This window comes from Atractosteus spatula, chromosome 21, assembly GCF_055471065.1.
Source record: "Atractosteus spatula isolate fAtrSpa1 chromosome 21, fAtrSpa1.hap1, whole genome shotgun sequence".
Classification (NCBI taxonomy): domain Eukaryota; kingdom Metazoa; phylum Chordata; class Actinopteri; order Semionotiformes; family Lepisosteidae; genus Atractosteus; species Atractosteus spatula.
The window spans coordinates 12,965,808-12,988,609 of record NC_142726.1 but is presented as its reverse complement, the minus strand read 5'-3'; the positions used below and the strand labels follow the sequence as shown (position 1 = coordinate 12,988,609).

Below are 22,802 nucleotides of genomic sequence, written 5' to 3'. Positions count from 1 at the left end.
TGAATGTATTCATGAATTAATTTGAAAATGTCCTCTATGCTTCATTTGTGGACAGCAAATCTAGGCAGCATTGACACACACTAATATCACACATAGCCATAACTGCGAGTGTTATATTTTTGGAGTTTAAGGTGTGTTACTATATTTATTTTCCTGGTTTCACTTTTACAGTTACAGTACAAATTTTGCAGCACTTGCAAGAATCCGTTCATTTTATCAACTCAGGAACTCTCAAAGGAAGTGACACAGAATCACAAAACCAAGATTCCCCAGAGTGCCTTAACCTCACATGGTGAATCCCTGCTGCCTGGATGTTATACACAGTACAGTGCACCAGATACACTGAGACTTGAATTCCCTGGACATGTGGCTCCTTCAAGAGAACTCCCATATGTCCTTAAGGGTGATTTGCTTCATTAAAAAAAAAAAGTTCTTTCATCCAGAGTGTTTTACTCTTCTCCACCAAAGGCGATATTCAGAATCATGTCCACATGTCTGTAGATGAATTCAGTAACATTGTTAGGAACATAAGCACAGTTACAAATGAGAGGCGTTCATTCGACCCTTCCAGACCGTTTAGAAGTTAATCGATCTAAAGGATCTCATCCAGCAGTTTCCTGAAAGATGGTATCTGCTTCAACAACATGGCTTTGTCCCATACTCCCACAACCCTTTGGGCTGTTTTTATAGTAACAATAAATAATATACTAACAGTAATAATAATTCATAATAGATTTCTTAATTGTTCCCTTAACTTTTGCCTTTTGTTGGTATAATGTACGTGTAGAAACATGATTTTTTAAAAAGTTGGCAGTGTTTCAGTACACTAGCATGATGGGATGTCATTAACAAATGACTGGCAGAACATCTGCTTCAAATGAATCCATTAAGGATTCCACTCAAACAAAAAATATTCACTGATAATGACCTGCAGTGCTCCCAACTCTGTCTCCCTGGGTGGTATTCTTCAAGGGTTTCAGATTTTTACACTGTGTAGCTTTAGTAAATACCTCATCCAGGCTAATGACTTAAATCAAACCGTTAAGACGGTTGATTGGGTCTGGCAATACCTTAACTTAAGATGATGTTTATTGTTGAAGCTGTCTCGAAGTTAGGCTTTTAACCTTCTACTCCTCCCTAAATCAAGAAAGAAAATAACTGGAACTTTTCTAAATGACAAGAAAAGAACCTTTTTTAATCCATATCGTGGATTACCTTTCACAATAATTCCACAGAGTATAGTGCAACACAAACTATACAGCTATGGCCAAAAGCTTACCATAACCCAGACATAGCAGGAACAGAATAATGCAGCATTGCAGGATATAGAGGTAAAATAAATGGAAACTAGTAAATTGAGTTAAATTTACAGATTTAAGATCATTCCAAATAAACATGGAATTCACAGTGGTTTAATTAATTTTGTGCTCTAAGGTCAGTTATGTCACTGACAAACATGGAGATGTTGTATTATGTAGGGTCACTGCTCTGTAGCTGGCTGCACGCGCAATATGTATTAATTCAGTATCAGTGCATTGCCCCCTGGAACTCTCACACACCCAGTCCTCACGCGTCTGTGATTAGACTACTAACTGTTACAGTGTAGTTCATGGACTGCTTCTGCTAGGAGTCCCTCAGAATGCAGGAGTAAAGATGTGCAATTCTGCTGCTAAATTAGACAACATTTTAAGCTGGATTTACTTAATGTTCAAAAACCCACCCAAATGTTATGTAGATAATCTCGGATTTTAGTCCTTCCAGGAAACTGCACTATCCAGCTCCTGCGATTGGGAAGAGTTAATTTTCACGCATCCCCCCCATTTTGACCTTTCTGTAGGATTGTGTGTTCGGCAGTTTATTTCTCATTTCATTAGACTGATCTAAGATCCATGTACCACAGCCCTTAACATACAGTAGAGTCCTGTTTCTTCATATGATACAGGCTGACCATTTAAGTGGCCTTTCCATTCTTATAATTTGTTCATGAAATATTTTGTATTGAGGACATCCATAGTCCAGTTATGTTAAGGAATGTAACTGTAAATCAACAATAACCGGTATTGGATTTTATTATTGCTGACAATATTATCTATTTAAGAGTTGCAGTTGCTTTGGTATCATTTCTCTTGTGTATTTTGTTTCATTACAGTACGTTATGTAATGAATGTAGAATTGTTAATAGTAAATTAATACATCATGAAACTTTTTTTTTACTGTAATGTTCACTTATCTTCCACTGTGTTTTTACAATGTGATGTAGTCATACTTACGAACGATTGCTCTCTACTATACTCACATACAGTATAGACTAATAGCATATAGTAACTGCCACAAGAACTGGGTCAAAAAATGTCTTCCTTAGCAGAATTGTGCATTGTGATATGCAGACTTGTTCAGAACACAAATATAAAACATGCTGAGGAACCAGAGCATGGGAAAATACTACGTTCTTGATTATTGAAAACATTCACAACAAATCCAGCTATTTGGCACCCCTCCTGCTTTTCCCACCTCTGATCAGAGCGACTCCTATGTGAGCCACCCACATGTGTTCCACTATCAACAAAGAAAATAATCTAAATGCGTCTTATGCCTACCATTGTAATACTGGATTACACATAATATAGTAATGCAGCTTAAGCACAGTGTGTGTCAGATCAGCAAAATGTGCCATTGTTTAAGGATTTTGCTTTGTATTCTTTAGTGATCAGGGATTGAACCAAGGAATGAATGCTCGAACCAAAGTATGTTTTCTAGAGCGACATTTACAGTATTTCTGCTACCACTGAAGCTCGCTGAAGCTCACTGAAGCTCTCTAGTATTGGTTGAAACTGAAAGGGGTTTGATGCCTTCTTCTTGAAAGAGAAGAATTATGTGGTGGTTCATGCATCTCAGTGTCTTGGCATCTACTGGCCGTGAATCTGGAGTGGTGCTGGCATGTTTTGGGCTGGGAGATGGCGCTGAAAGTGTGTTTGGGATGGGGAATAGTTTCTAAATCAGTGAAGAGGGTAGACCAAGCAGCAGTCAGGCAAGAGGAAGCTAATATTTACACAAGTGGTTTACTCCTTCCATATCTTACCGTCTAACACAAGTAAAATAAAATATCACACTCATATCTCTTAGTGCACATGGTTTGCACAAAGTCACCTTTTCACCATGTGCTATGCTATTCCTAATGGAATGTGGTGAAAGCACCTGGAACAAATAAAGAATCAGAAGCATGACAGGGTCTCTATGGACAGAGTGAGTGGACTGGCCATGTGCACCTGTGGAAAGGATTAAGGACTGTCCCCAACAAGCCTGTGCTTATTTATAGAAGATGCTTGTATCAAATGTATTAGTGATGCCGTACTAGATGGCTGCAATCACTGTACGTGCAGACATTTTTATCATCAAAAGCTACTTACAGTACCTGCTTTTTATAGCTTCTCTGGAAGAAGATTAGTGGTTAGAAAGGCTGAGCTTTGCTTCCTGCTGTGGGACAGAAATGGTGGGGGAGTATTGCTGAGTATTTGTGAGGCTGGCTGTGGTAGCAGAATGAACTGCTGTATGTAAAAGAATCAAAGAGCCCAGTCTGGCTGTTCTGAATACATGCTCACCTCATTTGGATTTCATCCTCACATGTTGTAGTAACTTCATGCACAATGGTAGACAAGACTAATCCACATGTTCAGTCCACAATTAAAACCTTAATGAAGTTTGCCATTGTGACACAGACTGCTGCAAAGGCCAGCCTACTAACTAAGGTGTGGAAATCCAGATGAAATTCATTAATATTCAAGTAACCACTGTTGTTTTCTTTATTCTGCGTGTCTTTGATTGTGCTTCCTTTCATTAGCTAATTAAGTGGAGCACTGTTCAAGTACAGGTCCAATTCAAAATGTGAGCAATTGGAAAGTTTATCAATTTTTCTCACAGAGCTGAGAGCCAATACAAAAGCTACCTTTGTAGTGCCCTTGTAATGTAACAGTCCCACATGTCACGATATTGTAGAAGGTTTTAAAAATCGTTCGCCTTGCTCTCTGGGTTGAAAAGCACGGCAAAAAAAAACAGAGCACACAACACAGACGTGCAAAAGGAAAATTAAATAAACTGACTGTCAACTCTTTGTCACTGTCTTGTTATGATAAATAAGTAATTAATGTTGCTTGTTACATGTCCAAAGTAACGTTTGTTTCTGATATGAAAGCTAAATAAGAGATTTCAGTGGTTGATATTTACTTTTTGCAGACAGTAGGCATTTCATTTCTCTTTGTAATGCAGCACATGACAAGCCATGATTGTTATTCATTGAGTTTATACTTCATTTATATTTATATGGAAATAAACAACCTCAGTAGCTACCAAGTATTCCAAGACATATTTTTTACTTCAAAGCAACAACACTAATCCCCAAATCCTTTCTCTGATTTTACGCTTTATTAATCCTGTTAATAATCCTTTTAGGAGCTTTCATACTTCCTCTGCATTGACATTGTGTGAAGGAAGAAATATTTTATAGGATCCTAAATTTCCAAAGATGATTTTAATTGTCTTAACAGTGGCTGCTTAGAAGCCTGTTGTTTTTATTTATTAATTCTGAAGTTTGTTTTTCTGTGAGTTGAGAACAAACGGACAAGACACAAATACAAGTAGTGATGAAATGAAGTGCTGAAGTGTGGGCGACAGCTCAGCTGCTGAGAATGTGCACTTTTTATTTCTTTCTTCAAATTCCGTATCATGTGAAGGCCTTCACTTAACACATAGGATGAAAATAACATGGTTGTCAAATTACTGTGATATGTTTTTCAAGAATAACTTAGTTTGACATCTGCGGTTGCTGTCTTATATTGCACTAACTAATGTTTTCAATCAAATTAGAATTACGCACCAAGTTTCGAAAGATTATAATGAAAACTGACCTTAAGCGGTTTTAACAGTTTTATACTCTTGCAGCATTACTGGTAAAGAATCAGAATGAACACTCTTCAGAACAGGGCAGGAGCAGTGGTATTTACAATGAAATACTGGTATAGATGTTAATTCCATCTTTATCCAATCACAGCATACACCTTCACATTCTATCTTTTTGTAATTATACAGTCAAAGTTAGAGGCCACAGACAGCTGTTCGGCCCTTATTAGGGATCATCAGCATAGTATCTAGGCATTGCTAACTTTTACCGGTGGTTTAGGGTCCAACCGCTGTCTGTAGCTTCTAACTTTGGCTTCATATGTGCAAAACGATGGAATGAGACAAGAGTCACAAGGCAGTTTTATGTCCTGCATTGTGATTGGTTGAAAAGCTAATGACTATGTACTGTATATAGTGTACACATAATTCATTGCATCTATTGTATCTGTTTTGCCTTTCTTCTTTTTTCCTCTCCATCTTTTACTGTTTTTTTTTCTTGTAGTACATGCAAAGGAGTTTGTTTTTTGTGACTCATAACTAGTGGAGACAGATCTTTATTGGCTTTTAGTTGAGCTGTTTAAATTAGATCTGTATGGTCATTGTTCTGCATGACAAGATTAGCCATTATAATCTACTGGATGAAGTCAGGCTTGTTTTATACAATAGTCTCTATCAATATGGGACAGAAAACTGATGGAGTCAACTGGACAGATTTTGGTCATTGATCCTGTGAGGTATGAGTACTCCACAGAAAAGAGCACATAGTTACTGTGAAAATCCACTTTTTAAAGGCTTGATTCAGCCAGATTTTTAAAATAGTCAAGTAACAGGTCGTAGGCAATAACATGTATGACTGCTCACGATCTAGTGGGTATACTATTTCATGCCACCTCTTTTACCGGAACATTTCTCTTTCAAAGTCACATGGGAATTATTTCTTCAAATATAACTTCTTCTAATCAAAATTGCCTCTTCAGAGGGAATGTCGTATTTTCTTTTTTTATTAAGAGGGCTCCATAAGCAGTCCAGCTTTGACTTACTGCCTGAACAGAGACAAAAGCCTAGAACAATAAGCTGTAGCAGGATAAAGGATGTCTGTGGTTTTTAAAAAAAATCAGGTACTGTATTAAAGAAAAACTGAACAAAGGGAAAATCAGGGAATTATGAAGTATTCTGTTAGATTTATCATGTGCATCTATTTATCTGTCCACTTTTTGTAGCTTTCATGAACTAAAAATTATTTTCAGTATGACACCTGTGTCTCCGAATAGTTGTAAAAAGAAACAACACAACACACTATATGCTTATTCTAGTAATCTTTATATTACATAGAACCTTATTTATGACACATCATCATAGTGCAATTTAATTACATTAAAACAACACAAAAATATTTATAGGCATGTGAATACACAATTAAATATAAGAAATTAAGCATAGAACATTATTGTTTTAAAGTGAATTAAAATTAAAAGTCATGACTGCCTTTTCACTGAGTGGGAGATCATTCCACACGCTTGGAGCAACAGAACAGAGAGCTCAGCCTCCCAAGGCTAGGGGCCTTGTTTTGGGAACTGAAAGAAAGCCAGAGTCCAAAGACTGTAAGCAATATGTAGGTGTAGAAGGTGATAACAGTCATTGATGTAGTCTGAAGCCAAAACATGGAATTGAACCCTTTGGAGCCAATGCAAGGAAGCTAAGATGGGAGTAATATGCTAATGTATTTAGTTTTCAATTAATGCAAGAAGCTGGGTTCTGAACATACTGTATTCCAACTTGAGAGCATGTTTGGACACAGCAGCAAACACTGAACTACCATAATTGAGCCTGGAAAAAACAAGGGCAGGCATTAGCTTCTCTGCAACACACTGTAAGAGAGATGGATGCATTACAAAGATGTTCAAAGGAATCCTTCACAACATTGTGACCATATGGCTCAGAAGGAAGACTTGGATAAAATATGAACCTTCGATTTCTTACCTGAGTTCATGAACTGGAATTGTTATGAAGCAAATGAGGACTGACACACCTATGATCTTAGTTTGGATCATCTTGCTGAAGATGCACAGTAATGAAAGTTTGATAAGAAGCAGAGTAAAGAAGACATAGGGGAGTTCAGGGAGCAGTTGGTATTTTGTAGATTGTGGCCTCATGCTGACATGTCATATGGGTAGACATACAGTACTGTATGTCTTGCAAAAGTGAAGTCCACGTTTTCTTGAGCCAAGGCAATGCTTTAGGGGCAGGTGCTACTGTGGACAAGGCTCCTAGATGGTAACAAGTCAGACATTAGACTCTTTAGAAGGAATTATGACAAATCCTCTTCACCCTCACTGCTCCTTGACTTCTGGTGAAACACAAGTGTGCTGGCTTCAGGATGTAGCCCCTGAACAATCCTCACCCAAAGGAAAAAAGGAAAGTTTTTGTAAAGTCTTTGTTTTGCCTTTTTATTTCCTTGTGTGCAGTCTTTCATCGACTATGATACGTAAATGGAAGGCACAGCGATCAGAAGCACTTAATGAGCCCTTAGGGGCAGTTACAAGAACAATCTAATTTGATTTAAGAAACACACTGAAATGACAGAGTGTTTTGTAAATGTTCTGCGGTTAACAATGTACTTCTTCTCTTCTGTGATGCTCCTTGAACCAGATATATGTAACACCCTCTACAGACATTTCAAATCAAACTTTTGAGATTAATTGCTTTCTCTCACAAGACCGTAAAATTCATAATGCGTGTAGCTTGTTTCTATATACAGCAAGGTACTGTATGTTTTCATTTAAAATCTTTTGATCAACTATGCAGTCCCTCACTAGCATATCAGTGTGAACGATAACACATGCCTTATGTACATGTAATTTTCTAAACAGGCCTTTAAATTATATACATTTTTCTCATTCCTCTTTACTTTTACAGAAGTCCTTACATTGTATTCAATTCATTAATATCCACTTGACAGCACTTGGATCACTTCACATGACATGAGCTGAAACTTTTGCCTTATGTTTGCCGTCAGGTGGAATCCACTTACTGTATGTACTGCTTTGGGGCTATTTAGTTATATCTTATGCATTATTTATTATTGGCATTGCCAACTAAATAAATCATTCAGGTTTTTTTGCAGTCTTTTTCTTACCAATCAGCTGGATAGATGCCCTTGGTTAGGCTCTATAGTAATAGACCACACTGTCTCTAAATGAAGAAATTGATCAGGGTTGATAGCTGTTACTATATTGCTTAGCATCCACACACAGATTTATCCAGGTAAATAAATAAACAGTTGCAGAGTGTGTCACAGCACCTGGAGGCCAGCTGGAGGGAGGTTAGTCTTTTGAGTAATTGAGAAGCATGCATTTCTCCAGTTCCTTCATCCAGTTTGGGTAATTTTTTTATTTAACTGCAGTACCCTTCCATTGGAATTGTCAAGTTCCAAAAGTTTAATTTTTTAGCCCTTACAGTACAGTACACCCTTTGAAACAGACTCTGTAATGACAAATACATGATACAAATAATAATGATTATTTCTGTTATTTAGGTTTGTCTCTTTTTTACATGTTATTAGTTGCACATAAAACTGTCATAAAATGGAACTTTTTATTTTAATTGATTATGTTAAATTACGCGTTGAAACTTGTTTTATATCCAATATCTCTGAGGGACTCATTGATTTATAAGTTGTTTTTGATCTACCGAACACTAACAGAATGCTTGTTATAAAGCTTTAAAAATATATATTTATTCGGGAACATTTATTTTAATAATCCACTCAGCTTTCTTTTAATGGAATAATGTGTTAATAGACTCCCAAGACACGTCTCAGTCTTGATTAGATTAAATGAAGTGATTGCATGTCATGGTCCTTTTAGAATTAAAAGTATTTCATATATAAAAATAGTTACTTTATTGAAACATTTCATTACACAGATACTTTTGTCACCCTGGTACCAGAGCAAAAAGGCCTGGTGTTAAAATCAGTTGAAATATAATAATGAACTTTAAAAAGTGAGTGTTTTGCTAAATTTATGTACTTGTAAAAAATCAAATGTCAAGATGGAGCAAGCCTAGTTATATGCTGATTTTTGTTCAGTTAATCAACTTTTGTTATTTTTTTCTTTGGACTTTTGAAGTGTTGAATGTTTTGAACATTGAATGTTTCCATGACTACCAGCTATCTATTTTTTTGCCCTCAGAATGTCATTATATTTCTTTGTTTTATTTCTTTAATCATCCTCAGCAGAAGCTCATTTCAACGGTGACAAAAGGAGGATAGATGCTCTCAGAGTAGAATGACAGGATCACCTGCATCACGCCTCCCCAGTAACCATCAAATAAATGCGATGAAAACCTTTGGCCTCTCTAAACAAGCAGTTCATTAGAAAACATAACCTTAAGAGACATAAGATAAAAAATAATTAAAAAATTAAAAAGAGATTTTTAGATTTTTTTATTGGAAGAGAAAGAGCTGCCTAGAGAGTACAATAGCAGAAAGGGTTGACATTAGATGCCTGCTCTGAAAAGACTGAGCCTGATTGTTATATAATGTCCGAAACTTGCAATCTGCTGTAGAATTGTACTGGTTGCCTCTGCAGTTCTCTCGTGTTCTTTCTTTAAGTAAACCATGCAGAACATCTTACTTTATGTGATTGGCAAAGGGACAGCACAAATTCCAAAATATGTTTCACCTTGGGTACGCTCCAGGCAATGGAAGGAGCATTGTGAACAAGCTCAATTTTCCACTACTTTGGCTGCCCCTAGTGTGTTGGTAATTCCCAAAGGCCTTGGTCCCCAGTTCTCTCTGTCTTTCATCTCTGATGAATGTCAAAACAGCAAATGAGTCTGTACACACAATACTGGGCCATTATTACAGCTCCTGTGACTCATTTAATTTGGTTGTGTGCTGCTCAAGTTCATCAGTAAGCCAGCTGACTCCAGTCCTCTCGAAGCTGCCCGAAGACATTAAGCTACAGTATGATTAAATGTTTAGCAGATATCCAGTGCAAAGAGTTTGGCTCATGCAACGGCCTTTTCAGACTGATGCCTTTAAAAAAAAATGTAATATCACTATCATGTTCAGCAGAGCATGAAATATTTTAGCTATGACTAGCTAGTTATTTATGCAGGGAATCAATGTTTCACTTTCCAGGTCATATATTATTTTGTAGATTTTATGAGTGTTTTTGCTTTCAACTGAGACATTGAATTTCTGGCAATCCTGCCTCCTTGTAGGTTTTGCAGTGTTGTTGACTATTTTTTAAATAAACAATACTTTCAAATAAAACTAACTTTCCATAGTTTTTATGAAGAATTAATAATGTTTCTGTCTCTGATAAAGTACATGGTACATGCTAATTGAATTATCCAATTAATCAAGACATTATTATTAACAGCTCTGTTTCCCATGACAGAGGAAAGGCTGTAATTCTTGCAGCAGCTCTTGGCCATAATTTCTTCAGGTTAATTACCGTTTCTCTCTAACAGGGCTGGATTGGTATCTGACCCGAGTGGAGCTCAGGGTCACGGATGTTAATGATAATGCCCCTGAATGGTCCATGGTGCCCTCGCCATTCCTGGCTGTGGTCTCTCCAGAGGCCCGGTCTGGCACAGTTGTCTATAAGCTCTTCGCTCGTGATGGAGACGAGGGCACCAATGGAGAGGTGGAGTACTTCCTGGCGGATGGTAAGAGCCTCACTGTCTTTCTACCTGAGCTAATCTCTGGACTCCAAAGTTCCTGGTTTTCTTATGATCTGAAGACGTCCCACCATTTCAATTCCCCAGCTGCATTTGTACGAGTCCGGTATGGCAGAAACTATGAAGAAATCTTTAAAAAATGACATTGAAAACCATGAGCTAGGGGGTGTTGTTACATACAGCCTCAGCAACCACAATGTGGTTAGAGTTAGAGTTAAGTCTAATGCTTTGAACCACTAAACGGGACCTCTTGTGTTGAGGAGCTGTTCCTGAGGACACTGGCAGGATTGAGTGGACAAGGGGTTCAGTAGAAGCGGGTGAACTATTTCAAGCTTCTTGGTTGCAGGCGGAGACGGGCGTTTTGATGTGGACAGGAAGAGCGGCCTGATTAGAACGTCGGGGCTGCCCCTGCAGAGGGACAGGGAGTATCTTCTAAACGTGTTCGCGGCTGACAAGCTGGGCAGCAGGGGCCCCCCGGCCGTGGTGTCTATTGTAGCTGGTCCCAGAGCCCCTCAATTTTCCAACGCATCTTACTCCATCTCCATCCCCGAGAACACTCCTGAGGGCCAGCCGTGAGTGCGCCGAGACACACACACATGCACGCACACACACACACACAAGTCGCAAGGGTCGAAGCACAGCTTTGTGGAACTGAAGGCAAATCAGTGCTCATTTGCCTGAGTGAAGTGAGATGTCACAACATCTAAATGTTTTTGCTTTGTTTATCCAATGCTTTCCTAGGGTGCTTTTGGGCACAGCTTATTGTCCTTTAGTGGAGCTGCTTTGAGCATCTAATGTTTGAACACTGCAAACAGTAAGTGTACTTCATTAGGTCATTTTAATAGGCAGGGTGCAGTAAGTTGTATCAAGTTCTCAGACACCTCATGGTGGTTACTTCACCGAGTTTATATTTTTGATCACACTACTCACTATGTTATTTTTGGGAATAACGACAGTAGTCAAACAATGATTTGTATAATTGTATTTTATTCATGCAGAAAAATAATTAAGCTTATTGTGTGACTTGCAGTTATGTAAGCCAAATATTCGGCATCCTGTCAAGTTACAGTTATCCATTTGTAGGAGACATTGCATTTCGTCTGTGCATTTTGCTTGCAAAGCTCAACACTAAATACATTACTACTGTATGTAGTTTTACTGTAGTATTTCACAATAACTATAAAGCAGATCACACAGAGAAGCAGAAGGGAATATTGAGTTTATTCTGAAAGACATGTTGCTCCCTACTACATTTAAGCTTCTTCTCCAACGTCCCCCAAAGGCAATAGATAGTCAGAGATCTGGAGAGCAGCCAGTTGGGAGAAGGATGTGTTTGGAGCACAGGCTTATATTCTTGACAGATGAATGGGTGCCTGTAGGTTACTGCTCTTTGCTGATTGCTCTCCACCCTGGGATTGCTTCCTATGTGTGTTTTATCTGTGAATTAAATTCCTGTAACAGGTCTCCAGGAATGTTGTTTGCTAGTTTTCTTAGAGCTTCGGCTCCAATTAAATCATACAAAAGCAAGCAAACAAAAGAAATGTTGAAATACGTCAGTCTCTTAAGGAAACAACTTAACTAATTTGCTTGAAGTGTCATATTATTTCAGGAGGTTCCCACTGTTTCTTTTCTGTGAAATGAGCACATGATCTCTCCTCTTGGCTGAAGCGGTGTTGGGAAGTTAAATCCCTTTTTCACTCAGGGAAAGGCTAGATTAGATGCCTTTAATAGGTTTAAGAAGTTAGGCCCTCGATGGGGTCATGATAATAAAATAATGGATTCACTAAAAAATATGACTCCGGTGTTCAAAAGTGCCCATAACAAGTATCAATGTAAAGTTTATAAAGTGTAACACAAACTTGGATGTCTTGTACACTCAAAAGGTTTGTGCAGGATAGTTCACAGTGGCCTCAGAATTTTCTCGTACTTTCCTGTGCAGATTCCTGGCCACGACTGCTGTGTCCTTCCAGAAACAACCCCTCAGCTACAGCCTCCTCATCAACCCCAGCAGTCTGTTCAGCATCCAGCAGGACACGGGTGAGATCAGCCTGACACGCACTATCGACTTTGAGAGCGACCAGCACCGATACTTGCTGCTTGTTAGGGCCAGCGAGAACCAGGACACTCTCAGCAGTGCTGCAGAGGTATGTTAACCACCGGCAGGGTATCCTATGGCACAGTTCTTTACTGACTTGCTTACAGTGAAGTAAAACTCACTGCATTATGACAGGACTCTCCAGTAGCTTATTTAAACCATTAAAGTAACTATTTACAGATTGATGTTGTTTTGTGCAGTGGCATTAACTTATTAAATAATGGCAGGACCTTTCTACAGTGTAGGTCCAATGGCTTTACAGAGCGTCTTTTGAATTAATAGCTGAGAAACAGCACTTAATATGTCTAAGACAGGAAAGACTAGGAAATGAAACAGTGGACAGTGAAATACCAGTATGCCATAAATAGCCCTGTCGAATTCATTTTAGACTTTAAAACAGATCCATAGGTATCTCTAAAATCTGTCTAGTATATACTGTAAGCATGCTATCTCAGATATGCACAGTGCCTCATACTTCCTTTGAAAAGACAGTAATAGAAGGGCTTGGTAGACTGTCATGTCTACACACCATTGCCAGAACACTCAGACACTTGGGTATGGTCTTTCATAAGGTTGAATTTCCCAGATGTTGGCAGCATTATTTGTTTTTTATAAAGTCCACTTGATAAGCTTTACTTATCTTCCATTTCATCTCTGTTTATTAGTGCTGCTATGCATTTGTTATCTGTTAATCTAGAAAGCTGGTGCTATATTTCCTGTAATTGTGCGTGTCCCTGTAGGATCTCATAATAACACAGCCATTATTATTCTACACATCACAATACATTGCCAGTAAATGCACAATACCTAAATGTATTTGTTATCTGTTCATGTCCTACCTCTGTGCTTTTTGACTAAGGATTCAGAATATTATGTTGTGTAGACATTTCATTGACTATCTCTGAAGTGTTAGAGGATTTGTTTAAGAAAGGAAAGTCCAGCCACATTGTGGCAGTGTTTACCCCCAACACACCTACCATGACCACCATTTTTGTACCCTAGCAGATAGCTGGACAGTAGTGTTACATAGAAAACTCAAATATTCTTATCACACATCTCATGCCTACTGCCCACGCCACCCTAACTTGGGGTTAATAAAGGATGTCAGAGCAAAGCCATTATTCCAGCACTTCTCAGCCAATTTGCTGTTCACAGATAACCAAAGGAAGAAAAAAAAATGAGTCTTTTGCTTTGACACTCCGAGAAACAGCTATGAGCTCTGATGAACTGGATTTGCCAAATAAGCACTTTGTGAAGAAGTCTGTCATAATGATTTGTTTTTCACACAGAAGTGCGTGGAGTCTGTGGATAAAAGAATTGGTAGCCCGATTCACAATGTGAGATTCCTGTTCTGTTGCTATGTGTCTTGACTGGAAATAATGAGAGTGTCTGGGAAAGGGGCTTTTTATGGGAACTCTGAAGAGCGACAGAAGCCTGAGAGAGAAAGTACAGTACTTTAAAAATACAGTATTTATCTTTCTCTTTCGTTGACCCAAACCCTGAAACAGTAGCAGCAGAAGCTCTCGAATGGGTGATGTTAGTAATGAAAGGGCAATCTGGCAAAAGCAGCTGTTATTACATGTACCAAATCCTCTGACAAAATGCCAGAGACAAATATTGCTTGAAAATCCCCACCCCTAGACTCTCTGGATGAGGATAATTATAAACATTAATACTCCTGATACCGTCATCTCCTCTGTTTTTTTTTTCTCTAGGTTCTCGTGGTGATTACTGACGAAAATGACTGTGTCCCCGAATTTCTGCAGTCCATCTACAGCAAAGACAGTGTCCCTGAAACTGTAACCACGGCAACCTCACTGCTGCAAGGTGAATAACTAAAACCTCCAAATGTTACTGTACGTTTAAAAGACATTTAATAAAAATGCACAGGGTTTAGGTTTGCAGCTCTGCAAAACATCTTTTAACTTTGAATTCAGACATTTTATTCAATATCAGTCCTTGCTCCCCTCAGTGTTATAGTATTGAGAAGTCTGAGATTTAGGGGGAGTTTTTTCAACAAGCAGGGAGATGCATTGTTTGTACAGTAGGGAGAAACATGTCTGTTCTCTTACTTTCTTCTGCACAAACCTTGAAAATCAATCAAGAGTTCAAAGAAGCAGCAGCCTTCATGAGCAGCAAAGGCAGCACAGGGCCCTGCTCGCAGGAGAGAATTCATTCCGAACGATTTTTCTTTCAAGCAGCTGGAAGGGGTACATGATCAAACCCCTTTATTAGTGTGTCTCCACCGGGTGCAGACGTTTGCAGTCAGTCTCACAAGGTTATTTTCCTGTCTTAAGAGAAGTAACTAAACTTGAGCCAGATCACTTTTTCATTTACAATTGGCTGAGACGGCTATAATATACTCATACTGTAACTGTGCCAAAGAAAGACAGCAGGCCAATCACAAGGCAAAGTATGCTGAAAGATAAATTGATAAACCTGAAAAAAAGCCACTTGCCTAAACTTGGAATAAAGTTCTTCATTTGCATTTTCATATCCTGGAAAGGAGACACGTAGTGATGCAAAATAAGAGTTCCATTTCTCTGAACAGTATGTGTCACACCTAGCTCAACAGTGACGATCTTCTGGCCATGGTTTATATGCATTTCTGACTTTCTTTTGTTGTAGTGTCTGCCAAGGACTGTGACTCTGGGCTGAACGCTGAGCTCTCCTATTACACGCTGAGTCCAGATTTCACTGTCTCTGCCCACGGGACCATCTTCCCCGCCAGACAGTTGGACTACGAGAGGCTCAACCACCTGTACGAGTTTGTTGTCATGGCGGTGGACAAGGGCGACGTTCCCAGAACAGGGACAGCCACTGTCAGGATCCGCATGTCCAACGTCAACGACGAGCCCCCAGAGTTTTCTCAGAATGTGTGAGTACGAGGAGTAAAATCGCCTCACTAGTACTAGTGATACTTACGAGATGCAGGATCTTCCAATCCAACCTAGCGCAGTGACTACATTTTTATGGATTTGATTGTATTTCAGTCATACTGTTAATAATGTCAAGGCTGCGATTCAGATTCTACCAAATGAGGGAGAGGAGGGCTTAAAAGCGCCTGACCACCGCATATGACAGCTTTCTTTAAGGATGCGCTAAAGTACTCTCCTTGTCATCATTTTCCAGCCTGATGAGTATTCTCTGCCACTTCCCTCGTCTCAGCTGCTTGCTCTCTTTATATGAGCTTCATGACTCTCATGTGCAGCTCAGGAGGCTTTTGCAGCTGTTGCTTTATGGATTAATAAAATCCCTAAAATGTGAGCTTTGAAACAAAGGCATGCAGAAAATACAGCGTGCCTTGAACATCAACTGTCTTATTTTTATGATATAATTCAATTACATATTTGCTTTAGTTAAGGTTTTTTCCCCCCTCTTTAGCATTGCGCTGGCTCTTGACTTCTTTAATCGGCCCATTTTCTGGCAAATTGGTGAGGCAGGCTCGATCAGCCATGTGTTTTTTTTGTGTCCTGGGGAAATTCAAAGATGGATTTACAGGGCTCTGCGAGAAAGCTCTGAGTGGTTGACATACTGCCCTGGGGGTCACTAGAGAAGATCTGAAATTGAAGAAGCAAACAATGAAAACTTTCAGGGTTAAATTGAGCGGTGAATTCTCTATGTACCACTGACTTCTTGTAAGGCTTTTTCATTAGTGAATTTATTATTTGGTACTTCTGTGTGGGGTGAGGTCTACACTCTTTAGGTATTGCTGATATGCAGTAGGTAATTCAGGAAACTTCTTTACGTGTGACAGTAATTGATCGACTATTGTCAGAATGACTGACTGTAATGGGAGAGTTTAATAGGCCAGCATATCTGACATACTGTACATAAAGTCTAAATAAAATGATGCTTGTCACTCAATCTCTCATGTATATCACCACTGAAAATACATGTGTCATACATTTAAATTGCATTGGCCGGAGAAGAATATTATTATCCATTTTTGTTTATACAAAAATAAATCCCTCTCCCCCCCCCTCCCCACACAGTCCCACCAACATATCTGAACTGCTTTCCTCTGTAAGAAAAAGAAGTAAATAGTTGACATACATATATACAATAATCAGCAAGCACCAGGTAAAGCAAAAAATGAAATAAAACTAAACAGTAACAGAAAATTCTGGGGGAATTGTAGGTGCTGGTGTAGGTAAGAAAGAAGTCCTTATGATTTCAGTTGTAAATAATTGCTGCAATTCTAGAGCTGTGCGGTGACACCCCCGTGCAACCAAACACCAATTACACACTTGTACTGTCCCTCAGAGGGAGACCATACAGATAAGTATTTTTTACTTTTTACTTTATTGGGGTTTAGGAGGAGGTGCACGCCTGCTGGGCTGCCACAGGAGTGTGATCAGGGCAGAAGCCCCGCACCAAGCACTCTGCTGAGGGAACAAAGCCATAGTATTACAGGGGAGATACAGAACTCCATGGGGGAACTCCTGTATGGGATGAACTGCCTGCTCTTCTTCAAAAAGAACTTTTTATCTATGTACCTGAGAAGCATAAAATGCAGGTTCTTGTGGCCATTCAGGCAGCAGTTTCCATAGACCCTGTGCATTTTCTTGATAAATAAGTCTTATTTTCTGGATTTTGGGAGCTCATGTCGGGATGTCGTGACCAATTCTGTACCACAATGATATGTTCCAATGAACAAATCCTAAGTTAGCATATCTTACTGTGTATGCAAAAACTATCATTCCTGTCATCCCTGTTTTCTTATGTTAATTGAATTTTTGGACAGCATATTCACAACAAAAAAAGTCTGTGCAGACACATTTTCATTGAGATGGAAAATAAAACAAAAAGCAATTGCAAGCAAAGGTAGAAAAGAAATTGCTCAGTGTAACGTGGTGGAGTTGTGCACCGTTAGTCATTAGTTATCGTTAGAAAGGCTGGCCTTATGATTGATATCAGCAAGGCTAATAGAAGGGAAATTACGAACTGCCAAGGATGAAATTCAAGGTTTGTACAGTGCAGTGATCCTTAAAAAAAGTGCATTTGATGTGAGTGGGCTAGATGCTATTACCTTGAAAAATAAAAGCACTTTGAAGATCATGACAGATCACAGACCAATAATGTCACACGTACAGGAAGTGTCACAGTTACATGGCAAGCAGTGTAAGCAGGCAAGTCAGCTCAGTGCAAGGTTACTAATCATTCATATGAATGGCTTGTCATCTCTCTTCTGTTGCACATCAATCATGGCACGCAGGGTGGTAGGCATTGGGCAAAGGCTCTTTCTTCATTCTTGAGTGGGGAGATTTGACAAATCTCACACACCTGGGAGAGGCAGACAGACCTTAATCGGACAAGATCAATTGCTGTGTATCCCATATTTGTAAGCTACAGGTGTCAAGCCTTGCAATTGCAAAGCACACCATGTGGCCTAAAGCTCCATGTTAGGCCAAATCAATTACTTTTAAGTATTATCTCTGCTATAAACATACATATGGATTTTGGTTCCAGTAAGAATGTAATATGTGAATATTTTCAGTTTTGAAATGCAGTCTATATATACACACACACTGTATATATCAAATCATCTGTTGTTGATCTATTGCTCAATAATTAACTCCCCAAGACTTTTCTACAAAACCCTTGTCTTCAGTTATTCTTACCCAGCTGGCTAGCTACAGTATGTGCTACAATAATATCAGGATCAATTATGTCAATAATGCACAACACCAGTATAAAGACACAGAAATATTTTCACCAATTAGTTACAATACAGTATGAATATATCAGTCTTTATCTCAGTCCAATTAATTTAATAAATGTGAATATTTTGTTTTTTTCTGGATATTTCTTTTTGTTAAAATGGTGTCGTTTCTCCTAAATTAATGCTCTTTTCTGTCCACAATTTGTCTGTCTAGAATTGCTTGTTAAGGTTGCAGTGAAGGTAAAGAATATGAGACAATCATTTTCTTTAAAAAATGTCACTTATACCTCATGAACAATAAATGTTATCTATGCAGTCCTGCTGTGTTGCAGTACTAGTTAGCCCAGTCTACTGGGCAGTTCTGAGATTTGGTGCCGTACGTTACCAGACTACATGGTGATTGGTGTCAATGACATTTCATTTCTTTTATTTCTTTTAAACGCAGTTGACCAAAGGGGAGAGACAATGGCTAGGGATTTAGCCAAGCGAGGTGGAAGCAGATGTCACGAAAGCTGCTGGTGATAGCACCATAATCCTGACCTGATCACCCCCTGACATGCAATCCTGAGACTCTGCCAAACGCAGGCAGCTGAGCTGTGCCAGCCTGGGCTGTGTTGTTATTTTGCTGGTGCTGAATAACGCCTGCAGGGAAACAGAACTGAGCCCACAGAATTTAAAAATAAGCCTGTTGCTCCAGTCAGCCACCTTACTAATTTATTTATAACAACATGCCTTTGTTGTTTTATGTTCGACAGCAGTATTAGTTCAGGATAGCTAAAACAAACAAACACGAAGGCTGTGTATTTCTTCATTTTCTCTTTCGCTACCTAGAATAGTAAAATGACAGCAACACTGGAAAGGTGTTTTATTTTCCAGAATAAACAGATTAAATTACTGAAAGTATGACCAGGCTCTCTCTTCTAAAGGTCTATGTGTAAGGATGCCAGATGGGAAATGCCCACAGTGTAGAACCTCATAAGAAAGGTGAAAATAATAATGGAAAGTCAGTCAGTTAAAAGTCTTCTGGGAGCCCAAAATCATTTAGCAACACTAGTCCATGTGAATGGAACTGTTTGTATTGGTGTTATCACAGTAAATTGCAATGGTGGTATTCAATACCCAGGGACTACTCTGAGAGGATCATGTATTCATCGGTTCTCCTGAGTGTTTCTGTTTCCAGCGTGTGTTGCTATATGGGTGTGAAAGCTCCTTACACACCTCAGAAGGCATGCTCTGTTTAATTTGCACTTGCTGTCAGCCACACACATCCTGCTTTGCATTTAAATTTGAAGTCAATCTTCTCGACAGGTGTTACTTGTTTCCAGTGTCAATAATTTGCAGAGTAACCAGGGTCAAGATCGCATTCTTGGATTGCAATTTAAAAGGCAAATATAGTATCTTGTCTTTCTGGGTTTTTTTTTTAAATTGTTGTGGGATTCGGATTGTACAATTCTACATGTCATGCAACATTTTTATATAAATTGTTGAAAAATTAAAAAACAAGTTAGCCACGACTTTTTAAAAGGCGTTTCGCAGTTCAGCCTTTCCTTGCTTTAAGTTTGCTTCTTTTCTCCTGCTTTTCTCTGCAGCTATCGAACCTTTGTCTCGGAGGATGCAGGGCCTAACACTCTGGTCGCTACAGTGCTGGCTAAGGACCCTGATGGAGATGGAATCACATACAAAATCACGTCAGGCAATGAGGAAAGTAACTTCATCATCGACAGCCAGAAAGGTATAGCCTTGTCTCAAGTGTCTCCATTTCACTCTGTGTTCTTCTCTGAACTAAAAAAAAAAACGTAGTGAACTTTAGATATTTTTCGGCTGGTAATCTCATCTCCCTGCAGCATTTTCACCTCATGAATAATCAATTTGACTGGATCCAAAGAGTCCTGAAACACGCAGTGAAGAAATAAATACAATAAATGCATTTTTAAGACTTTTCAGCAGTAAACATTCTTTTTTTTTTCCTCCTTGAAATTTAATTATTCATTGTATTCATGTGGAGGAACAATTCCCTTTCATGGTGTTCTGCATTAATTCAGGCATGATTCCGTTGGTGTAGCAGGTTTCATTGAAAGCATTTTGGCATTTTAAATTTCAAGCTAATTATTCTAATACGATCGTCCCCATTTCAGATGTGTTAATTGTTAAATGATTAGAAGTAAAAAATTATGCTTACATGCATAAACAGCCGCATCAAGCTTGCCACTAAATGATTTAATTTGTAACTGTATAATCTGTCTGATGTGTACTGTCACTCACAAGGCTGGTACACTAAAATGTCTTTTCGCTTTCTAACAGACAAATGGCCATCTTTGCATTCGTCAACCATTAGAACTGATCTCAGGATAATTTTTTTTTGTATTTTACCATATAACTGAACTATCACATAATGGTGGACGACAACTTGCCTGATGGTTTCTCTGGAGTTATTTGGAGCTTTTCCCGGGTTGATCTGGTATTTGGGACAGATGTGATTAAAGGTGGCAGTGAAAATAGCCTAGTGGTATTATTCCCCATCATCCGAAGTGACATGAACTCTCTGGCCCCAGAGCCACATCTTTTCCATCTGTAATGTGCTCTGAAATCTGCTGGCTGTAGTGTGGCACTCCATGAAGATCACTGTGGGCACTAACTTCCACACTGAGCATTAGAGTTGCTCCATCAGGAGAGTCAGCTGCACTCTGTCCTCTTTTTCTAAAGCTTCACTTAAAACCTTACAAAGTGTAATTATTATCCAGTTACAGAAAACATTCAATTTAGTTTGATGCAAACTCTTTGGGTGGGCAAGTCTCTGGTCTTATGAGTGGTGGGTTGTGGGTTGGAGCCCCTGCTGCATACACTGCTGTGATACCTTAAGGAAAATACTTGACCCACATACTGTAGCTGTGGTCCACCCAGCTGTGTATGTGGGGACAGTAATTCCTGGGTGGGTAATCCCTGTGACGGACAAGTGTCCCATCCAAGAGGGGTGTGTGCTCTCGTCCATTTAACATCACAGAAACCAAGATAAGCACTGACCCAGTGAGCTGATGTAGCTTGGACATGGACATTACCATGTACATTAACTGTACATGTACTGTAGGTATGGGTATGCATTGAGTGTTCACTTCAAGGGGTCTGGTTTTTAATCCAGGCAACAGTTCAGTTTTTTATCAGATTTACACTTCATTTTAAAGACTGGCATGTCCTGGAATCTGCTGTCCTTGACATTGGATATACTTTATTATTGACAGAGGGAAGGTTTCTATTAAACTGCATCAGACATTTAGATTAGGTATGGTGGACAGTGGTGTGGCCAGGAGTGTTTTTGAACACTTCCTGTACTGAGCTCTCTTGCAAAGTCTCCTCCTGAAAGTCCTGTAAGTCGCTATGTTGTAACAAACCCTTTATATCCTTAAAGACAGCACAAAATCCCCACTGATAGTAAGGCCTCTGAAGATTTTCGCAGTTCCCCATGCTTAACTAACTTAGGCTATTGAAAGTTTTGAAGAGGAGAAAAAGAAATGACATTGATATCCCCAAAGAATGGGAGAGGCCAGAGTTTCCAACATTTTGTTCCAGCTACATAACAAGTCACAGTACAGGCTTGTATACTTAAATGTTTTGTTTAAGTTACTGTATAGGAGACATACTCTATAGTGTACATATACTGTAATCCCTATATATTGTTTCTTTTTTTGACTATAGACGATTCCTGATTTTTAATGCAACCAAGGTTATAAACATATTGCTTGAGTATGACCTGGGCTACTACAGTAGCTCACCTGCGACTAAGAAATGTTACAGATGGGAACAGGCCATTTGGCTTGTCAAGATTATTTGGCAGATAGTAGCTAATTGATCCAAGGATTTCATCAAGCCTTTTCTTGAAGGAAGCCAGACTGTCTGCTTGTGTCTGTTACACCATGTCTGGGTAGCTTGTTCCAGACTCCCACATCTCTTTCCTCCTGTTCTCAGTTTTAAATGCACTCCCACGTAGTTTTCACTTGGTTCCTCCGGTTCGTGTTTCACCAGAAGGGAGGTAACATCGTTCTGTTTTTCCCTGCTCATGTAATACATTCCATGTGCTACGTTTCTGCCTGTGCTGCAGTGTTCATTGTATTTAGAACAGTCAAAAAGACCTTGAGAAATCTCATAAGAGCAAAACAAGATGGTGTATGAATGAGATAATTAATGTCCTGTAATGGAGGTTGTTTTGCTGCATGTCTTCTGCACCTCAGCAAATCAAAAGAGAAGCATTAAGTGACTCTCCTGATCAAGTCATTTAAATACTTAAAATGAGCCATTGAACAAAATGCCACTAAGCTGCAAAGCATTATGAATTCATGTAGCTCACAAGGGTTGAGTCAAGAGAAGTTGCATAAGCCATTTAAAGGAAATTTCCGTGTTCCCTCTGAATGGGGATACAGAGGGATACATTGGAGATTAAGACCATTTCAGAATTAGTTAAATTAACTA

The 22,802-nt window shown here is 39.0% G+C and overlaps 1 protein-coding gene across 1 annotated transcript in view; it reads left to right on the top strand.

Annotated features, from left to right (window-relative positions):
* LOC148817211 (neural-cadherin) overlaps positions 1–22,802 on the top strand; it is a 94,925-nt gene that overhangs the window by 22,614 nt on the left and 49,509 nt on the right. The window contains exons 2-7 of the mRNA XM_088938706.1: positions 10,372–10,569; positions 10,928–11,153; positions 12,521–12,725; positions 14,392–14,503; positions 15,305–15,554; positions 19,931–20,073. Coding sequence (XP_088794832.1) covers positions 10,372–10,569; positions 10,928–11,153; positions 12,521–12,725; positions 14,392–14,503; positions 15,305–15,554; positions 19,931–20,073 — 1,134 coding nt within the window. The remainder of the gene's footprint in view (positions 1–10,371; positions 10,570–10,927; positions 11,154–12,520; positions 12,726–14,391; positions 14,504–15,304; positions 15,555–19,930; positions 20,074–22,802) is intronic.